The sequence below is a fragment of the Neospora caninum genome, chromosome XI (genome assembly GCF_000208865.1).
Source record: "Neospora caninum Liverpool complete genome, chromosome XI".
In the NCBI taxonomy this organism is placed as follows: Eukaryota; Apicomplexa; class Conoidasida; order Eucoccidiorida; family Sarcocystidae; genus Neospora; species Neospora caninum.
The window spans coordinates 1,184,310-1,207,183 of NC_018397.1; the positions used below are offsets into that span (position 1 = coordinate 1,184,310).

At 56.1% G+C, this 22,874-nt stretch overlaps 2 protein-coding genes across 2 annotated transcripts; both read right to left on the bottom strand.

The window, feature by feature from the left end:
• Positions 1-1,684: 1,684 nt before the first annotated feature.
• NCLIV_054590 (conserved hypothetical protein) lies at positions 1,685-2,708 on the bottom strand (the record flags this gene model as incomplete). Its single annotated transcript, XM_003885013.1, has 2 exons — positions 1,685-1,773; positions 2,396-2,708. The coding sequence occupies 2 exons, from the start codon at positions 2,706-2,708 to the stop codon at positions 1,685-1,687; spliced, it is 402 nt and encodes a 133-aa protein (XP_003885062.1).
• Positions 2,709-7,041: 4,333 nt separating this feature from the next.
• Positions 7,042-19,511, bottom strand: NCLIV_054600 (putative calcium/calmodulin-dependent 3', 5'-cyclic nucleotide phosphodiesterase; the record flags this gene model as incomplete). Its single annotated transcript, XM_003885014.1, has 17 exons — positions 7,042-7,243; positions 7,985-8,160; positions 8,630-8,791; positions 9,457-9,543; positions 10,253-10,289; positions 10,748-10,924; positions 11,628-11,722; positions 11,979-12,197; positions 12,774-14,582; positions 15,027-15,096; positions 15,411-15,508; positions 15,681-15,803; positions 16,244-16,343; positions 16,763-16,927; positions 17,276-17,568; positions 17,904-18,286; positions 18,878-19,511. 17 exons carry the CDS (start codon positions 19,509-19,511, stop codon positions 7,042-7,044), a joined length of 4,830 nt encoding a protein of 1,609 aa, XP_003885063.1.
• Positions 19,512-22,874: the final 3,363 nt, after the last annotated feature.

Genomic DNA, 22,874 nt, shown 5'->3' on the forward strand with positions numbered 1-22,874 from the left:
TTTATCCTTTATCAAAGCAGAAACAGAGACATCTCGGGAGCGAAGAAGACGCAGAGCAGGTGACAGACGAGAAAGCGAACGATCTTGTCAAGGAGAGAAAACGCAGACGTTGTAAAGAAGAGAAACGACAGTCTGACGGGGCCCAGCGGTGTGTCCATAGGGCTTCTCAGTCCCCCTCTATCTCTGAGGGACACAAGGCCTAAAACGCTGAGGATCCGTGAAGTCGCACAGAAGAACGGACTCTTTTTTCTCTGGGAGATCACTGCCGCGACCAGCGCACCCGCAAATCGAGGGAGCTCTGCACGCGCGTCGGCCGTTCTCTCATTTCTGTTTCACATGCGACTAAGGAACCGAGAGGAGCATCACAGAAGGTGTCCATTGCTGCCTGTCTCCGCTTTCTTTGCTGCTTCCTTTCTGTCTTCATGGGCGCATGCACTTTGAGGGGTTTCGCACCCCCCTTTCTTGTCGCTTCCGTCGATGCACGGGATCCGCCCCCTTCCAGACCGAAAACGTCGGGCGTTATGCCGTGTTCGCTTACCGTTCTCTCTCTTCTCTCTCGTCCCGCTCGGGGACGGGTGTGTGTCTGAAGTCTCGGACGTCTCGGACGGCTCTTCCGCCTCGAGGGCCTCTTCACTTCCGTGACGAAACAGACGCCCCAGAAAGAAGTACAGCCAGAAAGAAGTACAGTGCCTCCGCGCCGAAGCAAAAACCACTTGGGCAACGATGAGGGAAAACAAGCCGACGACGGCAGACGGAGGAACGAAGTCTCCACTGCGCCGTGAAAAACGGCAAAAAGTCTTTGTTTCTGTGTTTTAGTCACGGCAGCCAAAAATTTATAAAATCCCCAGAGAGGGGAGTTGCTTGAGCAGACAAGAACAGAGGCTGACGCAGTAGGGCATATAGGGCGGTCTTTTCTCGAGAAGCAGGGGACCAGGAAGTGAAGAGGAAAAACCCGAGAAGCGAAAACCTAAACACGCGAAAGAGGTGCGATACGCACTTTCCGTCCTGAATGAACGAGGAACGGCAAAAACGCGAAGAGACACAGAAAAAGAGAAGGAAGTCGAGACGGCAGGGAAACTGACATGGCCCATAGAAGAAGGGTGCGGGAAACCAGGACTGGTGTGCGATCAGAGAAGAAAAAAAACAAATTTGAAACGGGGATATCTGTGGGACGCAAAAAGCTTCAACCTGTAAGATCGAAAACTCTTCTACCTTTTCAAAGGGCAGTTTCTTCCTGCTCTTGCCCCGCATTTGTGGAGCGTTTCCTGTTGACTCTCGACTCTTTAGCCTTGCTGAAATGGAACAAGCCGACGAAAAAAAGAGAAGGCGGGGAGCACCTGCATCTGGAAAGAGCAGCACAAGAGGGAAAGGACTTGTGAGAACACAGCACTGGAAATGGCTACGCACATGTGTCAAATTGCTACAGAAAACAACCCAGACACGAGAAAGACACAGAGAAGAGACGGGAGTTGGAGGGAGAAGACGCCCAGAACGACGGAGGAAAGCACACGAGTCGCCAGAAACACAAAGAACAGTGAGAAGCAGGCAGACCAAGAAGCGATGAGATCGGGTGAGAGAGAGGAAGATCAAAAAGTACAACCTAGAGGAAACGGGAAACAGAGGTCCACTAAAAAAGCATAAGAGGAGGCTTTGAGGGCGGAAACAAGACGCTTACCTAGAGAGCTCAAGTAATATTTTCAGTCACGACGTTACACCTGCCTGGCCTAGCCACTTGCGGAGGGACCATCCCCAACAGCGCTCGGCGCGCAGAAGCTGCGAGAGAATAAAAACGTGTGCACATGGTGGCAGATAGCACTCGAGTTGAAAAGGCTGGCGGCAAAAGACAAATGCAGATGGAAGGACTCTCCCGACGGCGAAACGGAGACCTTTACGGGGAAGATAAGGACAGACTGGCAAGATGCTTCCGAGCAAAGCAACCGCCCAACACACGGCAGGTTACGGACCGGCGCGTCGACATTGGTATGCAAGCATGCCTTTCATGTTTCGCCAAAGGAAAGCACGTGTTCAAGTGCACTTGCAGACCTAGACGGGCACAGCGTTCCGCACCACTCGAGCCGAAAGAAGTTTCTTGGCTGATGTGCTGACTCGGGCATGGAACATGCCGCTTGACACTCGCCGGTAGATGTGCCTCTTTCTCGTTTTTTACGAAACCGTTGGTGTGTTTTTCAACACTCAACCCGATGCGCGGTATCCTCAGGCGGGGTAGGTCTCGTCGGCGTCAGGTGTACAGGCAGATGCAGAACAGTTTAACGGCACCGGCAGTTCCCCCCACCTCTTTCAGGAACATTCTGGCGACGCATGCGATGATGCCAGCACCGCTACGGCCAGCGCCTCGAGTGCTTCAGAAAGGCCGGGGAAGCGAACTGAGACTCACAGTCCAAAGGCTGACTTGTGCCCTGTTCCATGGCTGCTAAGCTCCGCTTGTTCGTCCCAGTCAAGGGCGGGGGCGCCACGCCGTTTTCCACGCCAGAGACGGAAATTGGGACTGAGGGAGAACATGAGAAAGCAGGAAGGACAGGCGAGCAACAAGAGGGAGACGTCGAAGACAACAACGCAGGTTGACTGGGAGGTCCAGCGCCAAAAGGCGACACCTCGTTTGACGCGGGCGAGCTTCCAGAGGCGAGTCTTGAGGAGGGCGGAGCTCCGGCAGGAGACGAGAACGCCGCGCCTTCGTCGTCTCCTTCCATGACCACGCTCTTTTCGGGGCACGTAAGGAAAGCGTCGTTTTCTCTATGTCAACCCCAGTAGACCGTTCTTGGGCGGTTCCCCTGGCCCTTGGCGGTGTCCTACACAGTTACGTTTTGCGAAAGAGGTGTAGAAAGAAAAATGACAGGGCGTTGGAAAGGCACATGTCCCGCCGGGGCGAACGTCGTCGACGCGGAAGGAAGCACGCCAGGACGATTCGATGAGGAGAGGAAGATAAAGGCAGGAGAAAAGTGTACGTTAAAAAAATCGCTTCACCGACAACCCCCGCTCACTTCCTGATGCCCACAGGAGAGTTCCACCATTCCTAAAGACACACACAGTGCGGGCGACGAAACGCTTGGAGGGTTCTGGTAGAAGCGTCAGTACAACACACGCTTTCGTTTTCTTTGTTATGTTTACCAGCCTCCCGCCGGTGGTTCCCACTCCGAGAGTCGACAATGTGGGGGAATCTTGGGCACTTTCTTGGGCAACGCCCAAAGGATACCGCGATTTTCCCAGTTAGTGCTCTACAGCTTCCCCTAGTCGGTTAAAACTCCGACAGGATTCACAAGAGCCGTCTCCATGTCCGTATTGTCACAATTTCTCCGTTGCCTTGGCTGAGTGCGTCAAGTCCTATTAGCAAATAGCAAGTGGGTATCAGTCTGCCTGAGAGAAGGGCCCTTCGCCAGCGCCTCACGGGAATGAAAGATCGCCGCATAGGCCGACCAGAGCTCAGTGTACATACACTGCAATCCGGTGTATGCGCACTCTATCCGAACTCCGTGTCACCGCCCGAAGACTCTAGGCGACAGAAATCGTATCCGCCACCTCCTTGGCGCCGACCCACGCCCTGATCCGAACTTTGGAGACACAGGAATGCGGAGACAAAATCAGGAATGCGGCACAAGAGGCAACAGTCGTTGAGGTTCTTGCCAACGTCCTGGCCTGACACTGTGACGAGAAGCGACGGGCGGATCCGCAATGGAGTGCCGGAAAAGGAACATACAGATGAAAAAATCGCATTCTCCATAGGCTAGAAGCACTTCAGCCCGAAAATAGACCACAGAAAGGAGGGAAGAAACAGAGAGAAGGAGACAAAGACGACTCAGAACGCACCGGATGTTTGCGGAGAGACGAGACAAGGGATTTCGACCGGGGGCATCCTCCCCAGGGCTGCTCCTGCAGACAGAACACGGTAGATGTCCAAATGTGTGAATCTGCAAAACGTTCACGCATTCATACGGTGTCCAATATGAATGACAATTTAGAGGAAGTCCAGAGGAAGGAAGCACTTTTCATCGTTAGCTCAAGGCCCACTCGCAGAGGGTGCAGGTGACTTTGCCAGTAGCCGTGGCTCGCGTGCATGTCACCGGCGGTTTCTTCGTCCCTTCTCTACAGGTTCTTGCCACTCTTTTTCTCTTCCTGCGAATGCGTTTCTCTCCGCGATACCTCTGTAATGCACCGAGACCATGCATCTTTATCTTGAGTCAATTGGTTCGTGCATCAAGTCACAGCGGCAGCGTTCGGTTTCAGGACTGTCGAGGTCGTCGTTGACCCAGCGACACCGCGAGAGGGAAGCAGAACGCATCTCTGCAATAGAAATAACCCTGCCCTCTGTGTGCCCAGGCTAACCACCATCTTGTTTTTTCCACAGGGTACCCTTCCAAGGGCAGAACTCTAGAGTGAACCAATATGGTTAGTCTGGGGAAATTGCAGCGTCGAGGGCATGCTCGAGCGCCGTCAGTGATCGGTTTTCGTGTCCCTCTGCTCTACGCTGGGGTTTCCTGGAGAGCTTGCGGACTCCTTAAAAAGCCGATAGGAGATCGTGCGGCAAAAAGCCGGAGGGGATACTTCAGGTGAACACGGCTGTTTGTGATTGCCTGACAAAGATGATGAAACGTTTGAAGTTGCTTGTCCACAACACAGAGGCCTTGGCGTTGCAGGATGCCGTGATTCTGAGACTGGCAACGGAAATCGAGGAGCAGTAAGTTACTGGTCAGTCTCTGTTATGATCGAGAAAAGGCACTTTGAAAGTTGCCACACGCAGTATGCTGCACACGCACTCTGGGGGGCGCTCCCTTCGTACAGCAGACAACCATCGTCCTGCCTGCATGGTACGCTGGAATCTGTAGCTGCGTAGAGATGTGTGCGCACTCGGTGTTAACGCGTGAAGGAAACCTCTATCCATTTGTACAAAGCCCGGTTCTGATACAGACACCACAGATGAGGCAAGCACATGACAAAGACAGTTCCGGCACCAGACGTGCACGATTTCTTGGCATGCAGCGGCTTGGCGCCTCAAAGTCTTCTTTGGAGGCATCAACGAAACACGACGGTCTGTTTGCCACTGCATGCAATGGGTTCTTGCCATCCACTGATGTACGGCTTTATCCAGAGCTCTCTGTTGTAGCAAGGGAAGGCCTCGACTTTGTGCAGATGGAACAAAGAAACAAGATCAGACAACACGGATATCCCCTGAGAGAGAAACTGGAGAAACGAGTCAGTTTTTCAGGGGAACAATCATACACTTGACTTTGTGTTTTCAGGAAAACCGAAGTGTTCTCTCTCTTCTAGAAAAGGGGAGACTCAGCAAAGTTGCAACTGCCTACGATGCTGTTTGCCACTGGCCGGTTCAAGGCTTCACAAACGGTTGATATCAGTGACGCTGCGTAGTGTTGTATTAGACTAGTCCAGCTTCCGGGGCATGCAGGAAAAACGGGATCTACAGGCGTGTTCGTAAACATTTTACCGTGGGAGCGTGTGCCCGTGCCGGCGCGTTTGTATCGTCCCGATAATTTTTCCCGGCAGTTACTACATCTAAGCGACAGAGTACATCCAAAAAAACCACGTGTTTTCCAGAAAAAGCTGCGTAACGCTCCTCACGAAAAATGCATCGTTCCTTTCTGCTTCCGAGAGACGTCTCGTCGTTCGACGCAGATAAGAGGCAACGCAGTCGAACTTCAGTTGGAGACTCACTGAAGTCTGTTCTCTCCCTCTCCGAGGGCTCGGAATGGGTACGACGCGGCAGCAAGGTCAACACAGGCTGTTCAAAAATATTTTTTACATGTCATCGTATCCACAAAGCTTCGGAACACGTCAACTTTTCTGTTGCCTGCACAGACCACTCGCTCCCGTTACCAACCAGCGACTGCCAGAGCAGTCCTGGTCACATTTCCCCCTACGTATTTTGCTGCGTCGCTTACGAGAGTACGCAAGTTTTTTTGCCGAACTGGTGTTCTACACCTCCGGCGCCGACACCACGAAAAGAGAGGAAGCGAGTCTATTGAGAACTCCGTTACGGCATGCACGCCAGATTTTCGTGAGCGCTCACGAACAATACGGCCCGAAACACGATGCGACTTTGTCCGTGTTAAGACCCGTGTTCCACTTCACTCTCGGATGGGAAATGGCACAAAACAACTTTCTCGCGTACTGCAACCTGTTTCGCACTTCATCACGGAAACAGAGGAACACTACCTGTCTTGGATCCCGCCGCGTTTCAACGCTCCGCATTGTTTGATGCTCGGCAGGCAGGCGCTCCGCATACGATCACGGTCCTTGATTCTCCCGTCTCTGCCTTGTACTCGTAGAAGCGGACCGCCCACAATGAATTCTCTCCAGTCTTCAAATGCCGCAAGGTATGCAGCGTGGATGGCCGTGAAGAATGTTGACCGCTGTCTCCGCCACACAACCTTTCTCCCGCATCCGGCCGACGAGAAACCGTAGTCAGTTTCAGGTCGGCCCAAAAGTTCTGTACACAGACCTCCCTACACAAATCCGAAGTCGTTATGGCTGAGAGTTAGGTTCTTTCCTCTTTGAGAGCTTTTAAGAAACCATCAAAGAGCTTTCGCCGTTCCGTTTTACAACACGGAAACCACGATGCGTCCTTTCACACCTGTTCCAGGTCGACCTCACAGAGCCGCCTCCTCCCCAGGTAACACTCAGTTGCCCCTGTCGACACTGTTCGGAGGAACGCGTTTCCGTTGCTTCCCCTGGCAGCTTTTGAAACTCCCTTCCCTCCTTGTTTCCAGGGGAAACGGCCATACGGGCTCCAAGGTTCTGATTCAACATCTCCCAATCCATTCCACTGAATACTGGACACTTTGGGGCTTCGAAGCTTTTCGCCAGAAGGCGTCTAGCATTCCTGTGCATCACATAGCCCATGCTTTTACAGCAACCACCCATTTCAGCGGACGATTGTGGCTATGCAGACCCCGCTGCCACGGTCTCAGCTTTCGGCAGTTCTCGTGTCCAGTACAGCCCAACGCGATAAGGGATCTAACTACAAGCGTGTTTCACGCTTCCTTCGCTTTTTTTCTTCGTGACACGAAGGAACTATCCGACACTTTCCTGCCGATCCTCGAGAGGCTGACAGCATTCCACGATGAGCTGGCGTCTCTGTGCTTCCGTCAGAGAAGGCATAACTCCGAAGACACCGTAATCGGTTATAGCTCTCTCAAGAATGACAACTTTTTTCTCGGTGTCGACTGCCTTCCATTGGCGCACGTTCTCCGCAAAGTTGGACAGCAACTCGACGCTGCAAGGGGCCCAGCCACAAGAACAAAGACATCGGATGGAGGAAAAGAATAGAAAACTGCGCCACACATAGAGAGGTAACGAGATGCACACAAACGACGCTTATAGCAGAGGAAGGACAAGACGCGATTAAAGGAAAAGAAAGACACCAGGGGAAAACGGTGCCGGAACGCGAAACAGAAAAGAATGAACACAAGAACACCAGATGACTGAAGAAGCCCAATGGAGACACGAAGAGAAAGTGACGAAAGCTCGACAAGAACACGCGGCACAACGGATGAGGACAGAGGCGGAACCTCACTGTAGCAAAAACTGCCCACGCGATGGCATCACCGTCGAGAGAAACTGCGTGCGATGCGACAGGGCTTCAACCACGGGCCAAGAAAGGAAGAGTAAGAGAAGTTGTGAAATCCCCACTGCTCGACATCCCAGTTGGGGGCGAAGCCTACGACTCCAACCTATTCAGCTATCTACGCTTGCTTCTGTCTGCCTCTCTATATCCATCTTTAGGACATCCGTTTTGCTATCTGAGCCGCTATGTACACACCTACGCATATGCCTCGCGTATCACGCGTTCTCGCTCTCTCTGTCTCCTTTCTCTCTTCGCACCTCCAGGTTCCACCTAGCTAGCAGTCAGTCTTTCTCTCGGTCTGCCGTATACTATTTTCGCCCCACTGTGCTCTACCCCCAGTTGGGGCTACACCGGAGAAGGGGAGAGGAGAGAAGGGAAGAGGCAACGTACCTGATTATCGGACACGTCCCCAGAGGAAGGACCAAGGCTTCGATAGCTTCCAGCTCTCGGAGTAGAGGCTCGACAACGAAGTTGAGGAAAGCAACTTGTCCCTTTCCCATCTCGCAGTGTTTCTCTCTGTCGCATAGTGGTGACACTGGAAGCCCGAGACGAACTTCGGCGTCTCCCTGAAGATACAGAACAGTGCCGAAAAGTGCCACATGCGGTGAGGTGAATCCTCGGCACACGCATGACAAAACGGAGCAGCCGGTCTACGCATGCGCTCTCGAGTTCTCTCGACTGCTGAGGGAAAAAGAGCGCGGAACATACGCGAGCGCGAGACCACCACGACGGAAGAAAGACAAAACAGCCCCCAGACGCAGTCGGCGTGGAAACACACGACCGAAACGATTTATCACCGTGCAAAAATATCTGCCTCGCCTTGAGTGCTTCTCTCTCTTGGCATATACATCTATGTATATATATTTGCATGACATCAGTCGAAGCGCGGCACGTTTGCGCTTCTGTGTGAGTTCCGCGACAGCTGCTCGTACCCTCCTTTTCTCTCCAGTTGTTCCTCTCGCGCTGCCGATCCCCCCCTCCGAGTGCTTCCCGGTCCCTTGTCCCCCTTTCCGCTCTTTCTTCAAAGTCGCGCACCTGTGCGTAGAATTCCGCGGTGACCTTGCAGCTCCAGAAGAAGTGCGTGTCCCAGGCGACCGACGAGTGGCTGATGTCCGCCATTTTGAAGATCATTTTCCTGACGAGCCAGTCGTCTTCCTCCTTCTTCAAGAAGTTGAATTCGGGGCTATTTCGTCGCAGCTGGAAAGCAGGAAAAACCGCGCAAAAACGAAAACGCCTTTTCGATGAACCGCCTCACGTGCCGAGTCCTTCCCGCAGTGCCTGCCACGGCTCTCTTTCCTCTCGCAAGGAGGACGGCTTTCCCCCTGCTCTTTTGCGCGTAGAGAACGCGTCTCTCTGTGGAGCGCACAAAACGCGAAACGAGGACACACAAACACTCCTTCCGCGACGTCTGCCAGGTTGCGAAACTTCAACCGCGTCTGCTTCGATTAAAACAACCTCGGCGAGAGTCTCTCTGCCCCACTTGGGTGGAGAACCAAAGGCCGAGACGAACACCAATGCGAGGCGAACTGGAGCAGGACTCTGCAGAGACGTCTTCGAGCGTCAAGAGCAGCCACGAATCTCTTTCGCTTTTTGTCTTTCCCAGAAACACCTTTTCGAGGAGCGAGGCTTACACACCTCGGGAGGCTGAAGTTCGTGAATCGCGAAAAAACCCGCGTCACCCCGAGGCTGTCACCGGAGCACTGCCAGGGCCCTCCCCAGACGAGCTTTCATGAACCGGGGCACGAAAAAGATCGAGAAAGCTCGCGCTGGTTCGCGCCTTGAATCGCGGCTTCTTTCAGCACGGTCTAAGTTCGATTTCCAACAACAAAGCATCCGGGCTGTTTCCTATCGCAAGATCTTACTCGAAAGCGCGAAATCGTCTCAAAGTGCTGCTTGATGTCCGTGGCGAGAATGAGGGTGATGATGTTTTGGCGCGCGACACGGAACATCTGAGCGGACAAGGAAACAGCGGAAATGGAAGAGAAATGACGCTTGCATGACGAGCGCAATGCGGCAGGGACACCAGCCGCGAACGCAAGCTAGAGGACGCATCGGCCTTGAAACACGTGGCGGGACGAGAGCGTTGAGTCTTGAAAGAAAGATCTTTGATACATTCACTTCTGCCATAGAAACGCGACGAAACCACCTTGATGCTTCTTCCTTTGGCCTGTGGCGACGGGGCGGCAACACTTCTCAGTTCGTTCATCCGCCAAGGTTGTAGGGTTTAGGGTCCGAAGAAATACGCAAGGCTCCTCCCTATTGATTCCTTTCTCCTTCAACAGTCTACGCGCTCCCCCACTAAAGCGAAAAAATCCGGGCGAGGACATCCCGTGAACCTAACCTACAGATATGCACATATACAAATATGGAGGTGCACAAAACGAGGGTTCAACTACAGCTTTGCAGACATGCGCTCCGCAGACGGACGTTGACGTTCTCTCGATTTGTTTGCCGATTTCTCCAACAATGCACAGCCTCAGAGCCGCCTTCCAGCGCTTTCTTCACGTGTTTTGCGAGGCGACTCAAGAGGACCACACCACCTGGTTCCCTCCGTCTCGGTCGTTCGAAAACATGAGGCGAGGAAAAGCGCGGCAGCGCAAAGGGCGTTTGCGTTCACGTTTGATTTTCGCGAGTTTCCTCCCGCTCACGAAGGCGCACCTCTTGAGGGAGTTTCGCGAAGACGTTCGAGCAAGGACTGCAGAGAGAGGAGCCAAGAAAGAGGCGAAGCCGGTCGGCAAGCGAGACGGGAGAGAGCAAAACAGACAGCAGGGGTGACAGCACAGAAAAATGATGGTGCCTAGGACACGGAGAGAACTCGAGAGGGGACAGCACCATTTGTCGGTCGGCTGCCAAAGGAGCGGAAAACCGCCCCCCTTGCCGTGTGGGAATACACCGGCGATTCTCAAAGGAGAAAACGGGATGCCCCTGTTCACGACCCAAGTCTGAAGCTTGGCAGAGACCCAAAGCCGGAAAACGAAGTCACACACTTGACATGCTTTCTGATCTACCTTCGTGTGCATCTGCCACAGTGTCTGTACGGCTGCCCAGGAGGAGGCGTCCGCGCATGTGTCTCCTGTGCCCACGGAGACACAGAGAGGAAGGCGTGGAAGGCTGTGCGGAAACGACACTTCCCCTTTTCCCGCTGCTTCTTACATGTCGCTGAAGATTCTGAAGAGGAGAGCACTGTGGAAGTTTTCGAGAATCGATACATCGTTGTACATGATCGAAAGGGGATGAAGAAGATTTTGAAGGAACAAATTCGTCCGCGCCGGATGTCCCAAATCATGTGCAGCAGCGGCGATCAGCGTGCAGAGGTTCGCGAAGGCGGAGCTGAGAAAGACGACCCAGGATAATTGATACTGATTCTTGGTATAACATTTCACAGAATGAAAAGGATGAACTATGGTATTTATATACGTTTATTATCAAAACGATCTGAATGTTGTGACATCTTTAAGAAAACGCTCGAGGGCAAGAACTTCGTCGACGTGTCCTCACTTACACGCGCCAATACCTTTCTGTGACGAGAACTATGCACAACTCTTTTGGGGCGCTGGGGTCCAAAGGTACAAAAACAGATGCATGCAAAACGCACGGGCGTTCGCGTGCATGCAGCCCGGCCCACTTGTCACATCCCTATTTCAACCCTCTGGAATTACTGGGGGTTTCCACGGAGCCACTCGCCGACACAGACGCACGCCCCAGCTGACGAAATCGCCGAAAATGACAAGCTGCGGCGCGCAGGCTCCTTGCAGTGAAAGAGCACAAAGCGCCGTCTTCGCTCCGCACGATCGGTGTTCGGCCGCGTTTGACGCAGCTTGGACACCAGACGCGGGCTATTCAAGGACACTGCTTTTCCGTGGCGAGGAAAAGGTTCCCTTTCTCTTTCACGACTTTCACGCAGACACAGAGAAAACCAAGAACAGCGCTTTCATCTAACGGTCGTGCATCTTCCTTGTACCCATTAGAGTGCGGGTTCGTCCCCTACTCAAGACCTGACTGGACACACTTCGCGTAGTGCTTTTTCACTCACCGTTGCGGAATGAGGCACCGAATCAGGCAGGCCGCAGCGTGTGTAACTTCCGCTGCATGCACTTGGTTGTGATACGGATTGTTCAAATACCGCGCCTGCAGTACACACAGCACATATTCCTTCCACAAAGAAACGCTCTCGGCAGGCCCCAGCTCGTTGTGGGCACACTGCCCCTATTCGAATACAAAGACACGCCCCCTACATAAAAACATACAGATGCATACATCTGTAGATAGACAGTTACTGCGTTTTACACGGTCGAGCCGAGAGGGACGTGCCGAACTGAATGCACATACACACGCACACGAGCGACAAGAGATATCGCGGCGCGGTCGAGTTCTGCCAGCTTACTTGCAGATTCTGGAGGAGGACGATGGCCTCTTGATCCGTGCAGCAGTGCAGAGCGTCGATTTCTGGGAGAAAGAGAACGAGGCCGACTTCGACGAGGGGGTTGGGCGTCATCGCGGCGAAGCTGAGCATGTCGAAGTCCCAGACCTGGCCTATCGCCGTGTGCGCGTCTGAGCTCGGGAGGAAAGCGCTCCTGGAGAAGGGTGAACCGCCGATGCAGGCCTGAAGTACACCAGAAAACTGGAACGCGACACGCACGTTCACTCGCCGAAACGCTCCAAAGAAAAGCTCAGGAGGTAAGGCAAGGTAAGGCAACGGATTCCGATTCCGAGGCGCATAGGTTCGAATTCAACAAAAGAGCGGACGGCAGCTCCCTGCGCGACAGAGGGGACATGCTGAGGCAAACCGAACCACGAACGCGCGCGTCAGGCCCTCGCCGAGTGCCCGCGTGCGGGAAAGCACAACTCTGGACGCCAAACAGAAAAAACATCTTTCGCCGCGTGGCGTTTTCAACGCGAAAAAGCGCCTGTGGTGAACCCTGGAACTCACGCATTCGAAGCCTGTTGGATGTCACGCGATTCCGCGCACCCGCCCCGCGCCCAACTTGCCTTTTGCCCTCCCGCCTGGCCCCCACTCGTTCTCGCCCCGTTCTCCTGCGAGTTCGTCTGGGACGAATCTCCTCAGTGCTGCGCACACGCTATATAGTGTAACGGGACATTAGACCGAACCTGCGATGGATAAATATATCTTGGATGATTGTATATTCGCGACCAAATGTCAACCACACATGCGACTTACGTCCGTGAGTGGGTCGCGCTTCAGGCCCAGAAGGTCCGGTTCCTCGAAGGCGGGGTCTGCCCCGAGCTGGAGATCTTGCGGCTCCACGGCGTGTTCGCCGAGCGACGAGTTGCTCGCCGACCCGCGTCGCTGTACGTCATCGCAGGCTCGACCGTCCAGTGTCCTTTCGCCCTGGTGTCCCTCACCTGCGTCGCCTTCGCGTTTCCCCAGGCACCCGAGTCCAGAGCTAACAGCCGACGGCGAGCCTCTGGAGCGAGCCGGCGTCTCAGACTCTCCCGGGCGCAGACTGCATGCCTTGAGCGCTCTAGCCTCTGACCCGCGGCGCTTGCTCGCTCCGAGCTCCTTGCTGCCTTTTCCTCGCAGGCGGGCGAAGAATTTCGTTTTCCCGTGGGATTTCACGCTCCTCTTGAGCCCCCACCGCGAGGCTCGCCCCGGAGCGTACCAGTGGGAAGAATTCGCTGCACTCTGGAAGGGCGGAGCGTCGCTGCCCACGGGCGACGCCACAAAAGAGCGGGAGTCAAACTCCGCAGAGTCGCTGACTCGCGTGTCCATGGGACTCGGCACGAACAGCTGGCCGGAAGCCGCGTCGCGGACGGTGCACTGCCGCGCCGCGACAGAAGAGGGCGAACAGGAAGCAGACGAAGGCGCGAGATGGGCCGAGCGCTGTCGGCTCCTGCGGAAACACTTGAGACCGAGAGGCGAAGACTCGATTTTTCGTCGTCTCCCTGACACGCCAGACACGGGTGAAGGCTGTCCCTTCGTTCTCCGCTTCTCTCCTAGGTCCGGTTCCGCATCGCTGACGGAAAGCGACGGCTCCTCGGGGTCCGAGTCGCGGGACACACGAGAAAGCACAGAGAAGCAATCTGGAGACACCGCACCTTGGCCTTCTCCTGGTCGATGCGTCGCTGCTTCTCCCAGCCCGACCCCAGCCGCGTGATGAGAAACGCACGGTCTCGGCGCCTCGCCGTCGGCTTTCGCGTGGCACACGCATGCACAGCACGCGCGGCCCTCGTTCGCGCCGCCTCTGTGTGGCACTGCCCCGTCGCCCCTAAAGCAGTCGCGGAGCGAGGCATCTCGGGCGCCTTCTTTGCCTACTCTCTGGAATCTCTCCGACAACGCGGGCTCCACATGCACCGCTTCTCGCGGAGGCTCCCCGGCTCGGCGGTCTGGGGCGGAGACGCTGACTTTGTCTGGCCCCGCAGAGACAACCACAGCAAGAGAGGCGACCACGTGCTTTCCCGTGGCCTCGGTTCGCGTGAGCCTTCCCGCAGGTTGTTCTGTGGAACTCGCCCCGTGCTTCGCACCTGTCTCGTCTCTTCTCTTCAACTCCTCGACGCCCGCCTCCTCTTCTCGCGACGCCTCTGCAATTGACGGGGCGTGGCCGCACCGCAGAGAGCTCGAAGACGCAGGACCGCGCAGCCCTACACACCCGCGCAGTCCCTGCAGCTGCCGCTCGCAGGCTCGTTTCCCCACCCGGTCGCTCGTGTGTCTGTGGTACTGCAGCCGAAGCGTCGGAGACAGGAGTGAAGAGCTCGGATGATGCACAGGATCTGTGTTCTGCCGCAGCGGCGGCTCGTGAATCGAGGCCAAGCCCGGGAGGACGCCAAAGGCCGAAGGAAGCGAAGGCACGAAACGCTTGACATTCTTCGACTGATAAAAGCGAGAGGACGGCCCTTCCAAAGAAGTCAAAGAGGAAAACGGAACCGGCTGAGAACTCGAATCCACCGATGCGCAGCCGATAGTCCATGTCAGCGTCGGCTGACGGCTCAAATTCGTCCCGTACAACTCAAGGAGCTCTTGGCCTGTCGCCTGAGAGACCGCATGCACCGAGAAGCACAGCGCAAAAAAGATGGGGAGGCCTCGTCAAGAAAGCAAAACGCCCTTCCACCGACCTCGTAGACGCACCGCAAACGCCCCGAGCAGCGCGCCATCGGACGTCCCAATTTGAGGCGTCACTCGCTTCTATGTTCTACCAGATACAAACAGTGGCAAGAAAGCTGTGTGCCTCCACTCACATACCACAGCCTACGAAAAAATGTGCGTCGGCTTATACTCGTATTTGCACAAGTGGAGTCATCGTGTGTGAAGGATCTGCACAGACGCCCACTCTGAGGATGCCAGCAGTCCCAATCTTCGACAGCGGATCCCCTGTGCGCCTCTGTGGCCATCCGCAGTTTCCTCTGGCCGAGGACTCTTCCTGCGTGTCTCTTTTGTGCCTCGCCTGTCGGTTTCCCGCTTTGCTTTGGGTCCTACCGACTCGAGCATGAAGGGTGTATGCCGGACCGAGTACAGATCGTCTGTGCCTTGCAAGACTTCCTGCAGTCTGCGAACAAGGCAAGAACCGAGAGGGGGTGAGGGGTGCCGTGAAACTCGCGGAACCCGGCACAGGGGGTGAGTAATGTCCAAAAGTGTGCACGAAGACAACGCCTCGTTTCCCCGCCAAAGACCTTGTGGACGAAAACACTCGGGACAGCGGCGAGACGCTGGTTTTCCCATAGTCTCCAGGTCACCGCATCGACAAAGGCTCGACGCCGCCTCAATTTCCTCCGGCCCTTGAGCGTTGTGGCCGCTTTCGTGAGCACCTTTGGGCAGAGAGAAGCCGTTACTGGAGAACTGCACAAAACTCTGAGAACCTACTTGGTCAGGAGAAGGGACAGCTCTTGGACGCTGGCTCTGCCTTCTGCGTCACTTGGAGCGGCAAAATCTCGGCCTCCCGTCATGCATGTCCCTTCGAGCTGAAGAGGAAAACACACAGATGTGAAGCGCTGTCCCCCGTGAGCACACAACGGCGAAATTGCGCGGCGCGCCACCACGGAGATCCTCCCCTTCCACGTGGACCTAACACTCCACAGATTCCTGCTTCAGTCGGATTTGTTCGCCTCGCTCCTACACGCGGAAAAAACGTACCTGCTTGACGACCGCTTCCATGCACTTGGCCGTGTGCTGCAACTCCTCGACAGCCGTGCAACCGCCTTGTCTTTGAGACCGCCGCAAACTGTTTTTCAGGTTCTCGATTTCTTTCCTCGGCGCCTACAAATCCGGGGAGACGCAACTCACGCCCAAACACCGCATGCAAACCAGGCATTCCCACATCCATACATACATATATATATGTATATAGCCATGCACGCATAGGCGTATGATCATCCCGTGAACGGCGCTTCCACGTGTTTGCCTAGATAGGCTGAGACAGCGACCGAATGAAGAGAGACAGACGTAGACACGGGTACTGGCAAAACTTTGGCAGGTAGACTAGACCTCGCAAATCCCTCGTCGCTTTGCCTCTCCCACGCGTCTCTCTTCCTGCGACTCCTTGCGCGCATCTATGAAGAGACGTGTACATGCATGTCACACTCGAATACGTACGAAAGCACATGTCTCTCGGCAGAAACTATGCGCCGTGCTGGCGAGTGCCCACAACCTAACTCCGTGTATTTAGATTTGAATGAGAAACCATCATGCAGACTTACCACTCGGGAATAAAACGCCACGCGCTGCGAGCATTCGGAGGAGTAGCGGACGATGAAGCCCGTGAGCCATACAGTGATGGAGACAAAGTAGTAGACGACCCTATATGGAGCGGAAAGCGCAGGAAAGGCCTCGCAGAATGTTCGGATTTCTTCAGCCTGAAGCGGAGCTCTGTTCCCTTCGTTGGGTGTAGCAGCAGCTCGAGAGGCACACAAGAAAGAAAAGAGGGCGCGGATCTGCGTCTCCTCCCTCGTCGCTAGTCCTGAGTCCTTCAAACCCGGCACACACTTTTCGAAGGCGAACGACTTTCCCTAGAAACCAAGAGAGAGCACAAGACGGAAAGTGGATAAAGAAAAGGCTCGGTTCCTTTTCAGAAATAGAAGGATGGAAACCGCGACACAAAGAAGGCGACAACAGGCAGAACGCGGTTCCCTTTTTCGAGGTCCGCCTTCCACAAGAGGCCAACCGGGAGCGCGGGTTCTAGCTGGCGTCTCGTCAACCTCTCGAGACGCGCCGAGCACCATTCTTTTCTTGCTGTCTTTGGCCAGACTTCTGCCATGCCTCTGTGGCGACATCCGTACGTCGTGGAGCCGAGAATGAAGGATGGGGCAACGGCGTTGCAAATCACGCAGGGAATGGGACAGAGGAAGGGCGCGATCAAGTAGAGGGGCCAAGTGTACCGAGTCCTGGACACAAAAGAGCACGTGGAAAGCAGCAATCGGAACTGTTTGTGCGTCACTTTTTGAAGGCCACCAGACACACACACACACACAGTCCCTCTCAGTCGGGCACTTGAGTGCGGCTACCTAGAAGGATCGGCAGCCGCCGAGCTTGTGAAGACAAGCGTACACGCCCTCGCGTCCGAGGCTAGGAACAACCAGGCCGTCTCCATCTGTGGGAAGGGGTGAATAAGGGAGGAACAACTCGTGGAGGGCCGAAGGAGACCTGTGTGCGTGTGTGTGTGTGCACAGGTGTGCATGCATCTCCGCTCTTTTCTTCTCGCGGAAACAGATTTCTGCGTCAGGGGTGCTTACCGGGTGGGGATGAGAGAGCCGAGACAAACGACAGCGACGAGACTTTCTACCATGGCGAGGAGCATGAGCAGGGAGAGCGAGGCGACGAAGTCTTCCGCGAGCGTGAAAAGACCCAAGTCGACGGGGCCGCCTGCACCAAGGAGCTTCCCCGACGCTACCAACATCCGTCGATTGCGGGGCCCGCGCACGAGGAACTTCTCATACACGTGATTGATTTGGTTGATTTTGTCATTGTGGAGGTAGATGAAATTGGCCACATACGCGCAACAGAAGGCAATCACGAGGACGAAGCCCTGAGAGAGACACAAGGGGGAGCGGAAACTGTCGATCGGAAAAAAAAGGCGAGGCGCACTCGCACCTTGAAACGCCGGTCCGACGCGCGCGGCTCCACACGGGCAACTTCTGCACACCAGGGAGTCGCCAACGCGAGAGCAAGGGCCGAACTCGCAGGCAGATGGAGAGAGAAAACACACTCAAGAGCGACTCATGAGCCGCTCCATTTGCTGCGATCCTTTGTGCGCCGCTGCACACGACATACGTCCTGCGTCTGCATAGATGTGTGTATGTCGCTTGGCGGGAGAGTTCCTGCAACTCCCCATCGAGGACCGTCTGCGGTTCCTTGACTCACCCAAGTGATTTGCATTGTCGCAAAGGGAATGATGTTTGTTTTGAACCATTCAACTCGGTTGCGAAGCGCGACAACGATGAGGAGGAAGGCCCAACTGATGAGTTTCGCGATCCAGAGTAAATGGAAGAGACGACAGCCGATGCCTGCGGCCTGGTGAAGAGACAAGGAAAACGAGGTCGCCATCGAGGGCCAGAGGACCACCAAGACGAGCATGAAGACGCCGAAGCAGGTGTAGATGCGCGAGGCGCAGAGCGCATTCAGCGTCGTGACGTATTCGCTTTCCAACTGCTCATCCCGAAACTTCAGGGGAATGAGACTGAACGGATGGGAGCTCGATCCGACGCTGGTGACTCCGCGAGCGCCGCTCATTGAGGAAAACGCCACTGAAAACAGGCGGGACACCGATGGAGAAAGTGTGACAGAGAGGTGACAGCGAAGAAAAGGGAGAACGGGCGCCGAAGTCAACGCGACAAACAGCCGACTGGCGCCCTCTTCTGCGAGCTCTCGCGTCCCGGCGATTCCACAGGCCAGCGGCAAACCGCCGCATGCCTCGCGTGGGTGCGAGAACGCCCCCGCGATAGTCGAACGCCGGAAAGCCTCAGATCTGGGAGACGCCCCACACCGAAAGGTCTAAGAGACAGAACAGACTCCGGCGGGAGCGTTAGACCCGCCCGAAATCCTGAGAGATTCTTGGGCACTGGGAGGCGAGGCGCTGTCTGCAGAACGGGGTCGAAGCAGGTCGAGAAGAGACACACAATCGGCACAGGACAGAAGAGCTCCTCAGAGCCTCCGCAGCGATGCCCCAGGGGGACAGCCGAGGAACGCACCGAGAAACGCATGGACAGAGGGAGGACACTTTCAGGGCTTGCCCGAGAAAGAAGGCGAACCCCGTCACGCGGGTGTTTTTCGTGGATCTCGCCGCATCGCATCGAAAGTCCCCCCTTGAGAAAGGCGCCGTGTGTCTCGCCACTTACAGGACGTTTTCGAAGTTCTCCTGAGCTCCTTGGCCTTTTCCTGTCGACCAGTGTACAGGTCGAGTTCGACGCCGAAAGTGGCGACGGCCTTCTCCGCGACGAAGGACCGCGCGCGGGACGAAGTTTGGCGGACCCATCGCGCAGCTCGTCGCCCGCCGCTTTTTCGCCGTTTCACGCGGCCGACGAGGGACTTTCTCGTGAAAAAGAATTTGCGACTGGACTTGGTGGCGACCGCTGGCGCCGGGCCATCTGAGGGCGTGCAGGAGCCCGAGACGTCGTCGATGTCGGAGTCTTCGCCCTCGCGTTTCCAGCTTTTCCAGCGCTGTGGCCCAGACCGTTTCAGCGACACTAGCGAGGTCCAGTTTCGGTCCCTTTCGGGGGCGCTTTTCGCTCTCATTTCAGCGCTTCTCCATGGCTCGAGAGCGGGCGGCTGCGACGCAGGCTCGGCCCGGTCGTCGCCGTGCTCGATGTGGACAGCCAGTGCGTGCCGACTCAAGTCGCCGTCTCCAGCGGCGTCCTCAAGACGACTGGGGTCTGCCGCGTTCATCTGCTCCGCCAGAGAGCTGTGGAAAGGGACGAATTTCTTGCCATCTTCTCCCGGGATTTCTCCGCGCATGCGCTCCGGAAGCCCCATCGCGGTCTCTCTCAGTGTCGAGCCTCGTCCCTTCTAGTCGCTGGAAACGCCGTCACGCTTTGTCCATTTCCGGGTCTCAGGGGGACTGGAAACTCTCGAGACGCAATGCCCGAGAGTGTCTGGGCCGAGGCGCCCTCTTCCCCACACAGTCAAAATGCAAAAGAACGCTTCCACGAATCCTCTGCACGGACCTTTTCCATTTTGCTGCCAGCGGCCCGGCAGCTCCGGCTCCTAGCAGTCCCTCTTTTTTTCAGGCCTCGCTCCTCCTGCGTGACCGCCGCTTCGGAGGCACACACGAAGGAAACAGAGTCTCCGAGTTTCCGATCCCCTCAGTGCGCGGCTACACGAGCCGGGGCACACTCTCCGCGGGGTAGGTCGGGGCAAGGGGGGAGCGAAGACGGAAGCGCGCAGACGAAGGAAATATAGACGAAGGATAATAGACGAAGGAAACATAGAAGAAGGAAATATAGACGAAGGATAATAGACGAAGGAAACATAGAAGAAGGAAATATAGACGAAGGATAATAGACGAAGGAAACATAGAAGAAGGAAATATAGACGAAGGATAATAGACGAAGGAAAGACAAGAGGGGCCGTGTGTAGAGGCGCGAGGGGGTTCTTTTTGTAGGGACTGAACGAGACGCGCACACGGCGCGAACAGAGCCCCAGCGCGGTCTTGTCGTCCTTCCGCGCCTCTCTCTAGGCGAAGTTCCACACAGGAAGGGACAACCGCTTTCCTGCTTCGGTAGGTCTTTGCCTGATCTCACTCTCCATGCAGGAGCGACTACGAGCAAGGCCGGTGCGCTGAGGACCAGGGGAGGATTCCGCCTCGTGTCCACGAGAGGCTGGCGCATGGAGAAGAAAGGGAGGCCGTGAAGAAGGCGAGTGCCGAGAGAACGGTCTCCACGCGAGAAGCAACGGAAAACAGATAGAAGTCGCGGGGCGCATCTAGCAGAAACCGGTCAGAAGAGACGCGCAAGATCGGGAGTAGGCGCGGAAGGGGACAGCGGCGAAGACGACGGACAGAGTGACGAAAAAAAGAGAAGCGGCACCACCGAAGGAGAGATGAAAGCGAACCGAATACACCTGCCTAGAGGCGAACGACGACGCGCCGCGAAGGAGGTAGGGCCGGAGCGGAACAGGTGACGTTAGACATGCGCGCGACGCCGAGAGAAGAAAGCCCCGTGAGTACCGGGGAAACGACGAAAGACGGGGCCGAGCGTCAACGGCCTTCCAGTTTGAAGCCAGCGCGTGGAGAGACAGGAAAACGAGGATGCACGCTAAGCGGCGTGAGGCGCGGCGGTGTCCCCCGTGGATCTCATGATGTGCCTCGGGCCGGAAAACGCGGTGGAGAGCGAGCGCAGCCGACGGCGCCACGGGGCGTGAAACAGAACCGCACAATGCAAAAAAGGCACAAAGGGAGAAACGGGTGCGAGAAGGGCAATGGCATCTCCAGTTCTCAGCCCAGTCGCGCGGCGCGTTTCTGTCTAGTCAGCAGCCCCGAAATCGCAAAACCCCCGAAACTGGAGAGGTCGCGGGGAATCGCGGGCGCGAGTACACAGGCGGGATCAAGGAAAGACTCGTCTTTTGGAGAGACATGATTGCGACACAACCCGAGAAACCCGAGGCGGACTTGAGGCCCCTGAAGGTGTTTCGAGCCGCTCAGAAAAGAGGGACACTTTTCTCTCAGCTGGGTTTCCTCACGGTCCTCGCGAGCCTGACCCAAACTTCAAGTCCCCTTCTCTATGTCCCCCCGGCCTCGGCCCGGCTGGGTGAGATGCGTGCGGCGTCTTACGTCGTGCACAAAAAGGGAGAGACTCGCCGATATCTTTGCCCGAGATTCGATTTTCTCTGGAGAGAGACAAAAGGACGCTTCACGCGTCACCTGGTCCTGACGCGAAAACCGTTCTTGTCCCGCCGTTTCCATCTATCCAGGCCACGCCCCGCCAGGTGTTTGTCGGGAGGGCCATCTCGGCGCCGGCATGCACGAAGCCAGCTCGCCTGCTTGCGGCCAACCCGGCAGATCGACGATCGCCGCAGAGGCGAGACGCGAGAGGCGCACGCAGCGGAAAGAGAGAGAGACAGCAAAACAGCTTCTCTGGCGAAGACTCTCCACTTCCGACGCTGGAACTCCGCTTTCCGAGAACGGGAGCGTCGCAAACCGCGGCCAGCTCTGCCACGGCGCCTCTCGTTCGCAGGCCTCCCCCCGAGCCTCGAAACGGAAAAAAAGTGTGAGAGGAAGGCAGTGAACATCAACACGGAGAGGAGGGCGCAGGTGTAAGGAAGCGTGAAATGCCCGAGTTTCAGGGGGAGAAGGGAAAACCGACGGGGGAAAAGACGCGGATCTCGACACCGTGAAAGCTGGCCTCCGATACGCGAAACCTGAGGCCTCGGCGACTCGCAGGAAGACAAACCCGTTCGCCTTCCAAAACCTTGCGTCGTCTTCCTTGAGAACGCTGGCGAGCGCGAAGGACAGACGCCGCGCTCAGACGGAGACTCGGGGGTTCGTGCTGTGTGGAGGCTGAGTTTTCGCGAACGCGCGAAATCGGCGGAGAAAGGCCGGGGACGCCAGCAGAGACACACACACCGACGAGTGTGCCTTTGCAGAAAAGACGCGTTAAGTCATCGTTGAACGTGACGGAGGTCTGCTTGCCGACGGCGCGTTTCACTTTCGCCCCTCTTCCTTGGCGCTTCGGCTTAAATGCCGCGGAGGCCCTACGGGGAGACACAGCCCGCTGACAGAAGAAATGCGAAGCCAACCGAGATTTCGGACTGGTGTTCAGTCGAAGCCGAGAGGTGCGGTTGCCACACTGGCCGTTCTCTCGCACGAGACCTCGTCCCTCCTTCGATGTGAGAACGTGCCTCAGACCCGAGTCCCTCGATCCTCTTTTCGCCAGGCCGAGTCGGACCGTCGCCATCTCAGCGGAGCCTTCCCCCGTGAACTGGGCGTTTTCGTACTCTCGACCGGCTCAGCCAGTAGCCAGGCCGCAGCAGATGCAGAAACCACCGGTGTACGCAACACGGCTTCCAAGAAAATGTCCTTGCCGCGCATCCGTCCCCGGTTCACGGAGTTTGCCGTCAGTACAGCCACAGAAAGGCATCGGTAGCTCTGTACAGCGCAGTCCCTGGAAGCTACGAACGCAGCAAACGCAACGGGGCGACTCCCGGTAGCTGGAAAGCAAGTCCAGAAGTGTGTGAGGGAACCTGCGAGTTCCCGTTTGAAATACAGGCGTGAAGTAACGATGTCCAAACGGGCGAGAGCACACTGGCCGAAATGCTCCTGTGCCGCAGCGTGGCCGCTGCGATCTAGGAAAAACACGCGCTAGAAGGAAACCGTGTGCGACGCATGGAGGCTCATTCAGT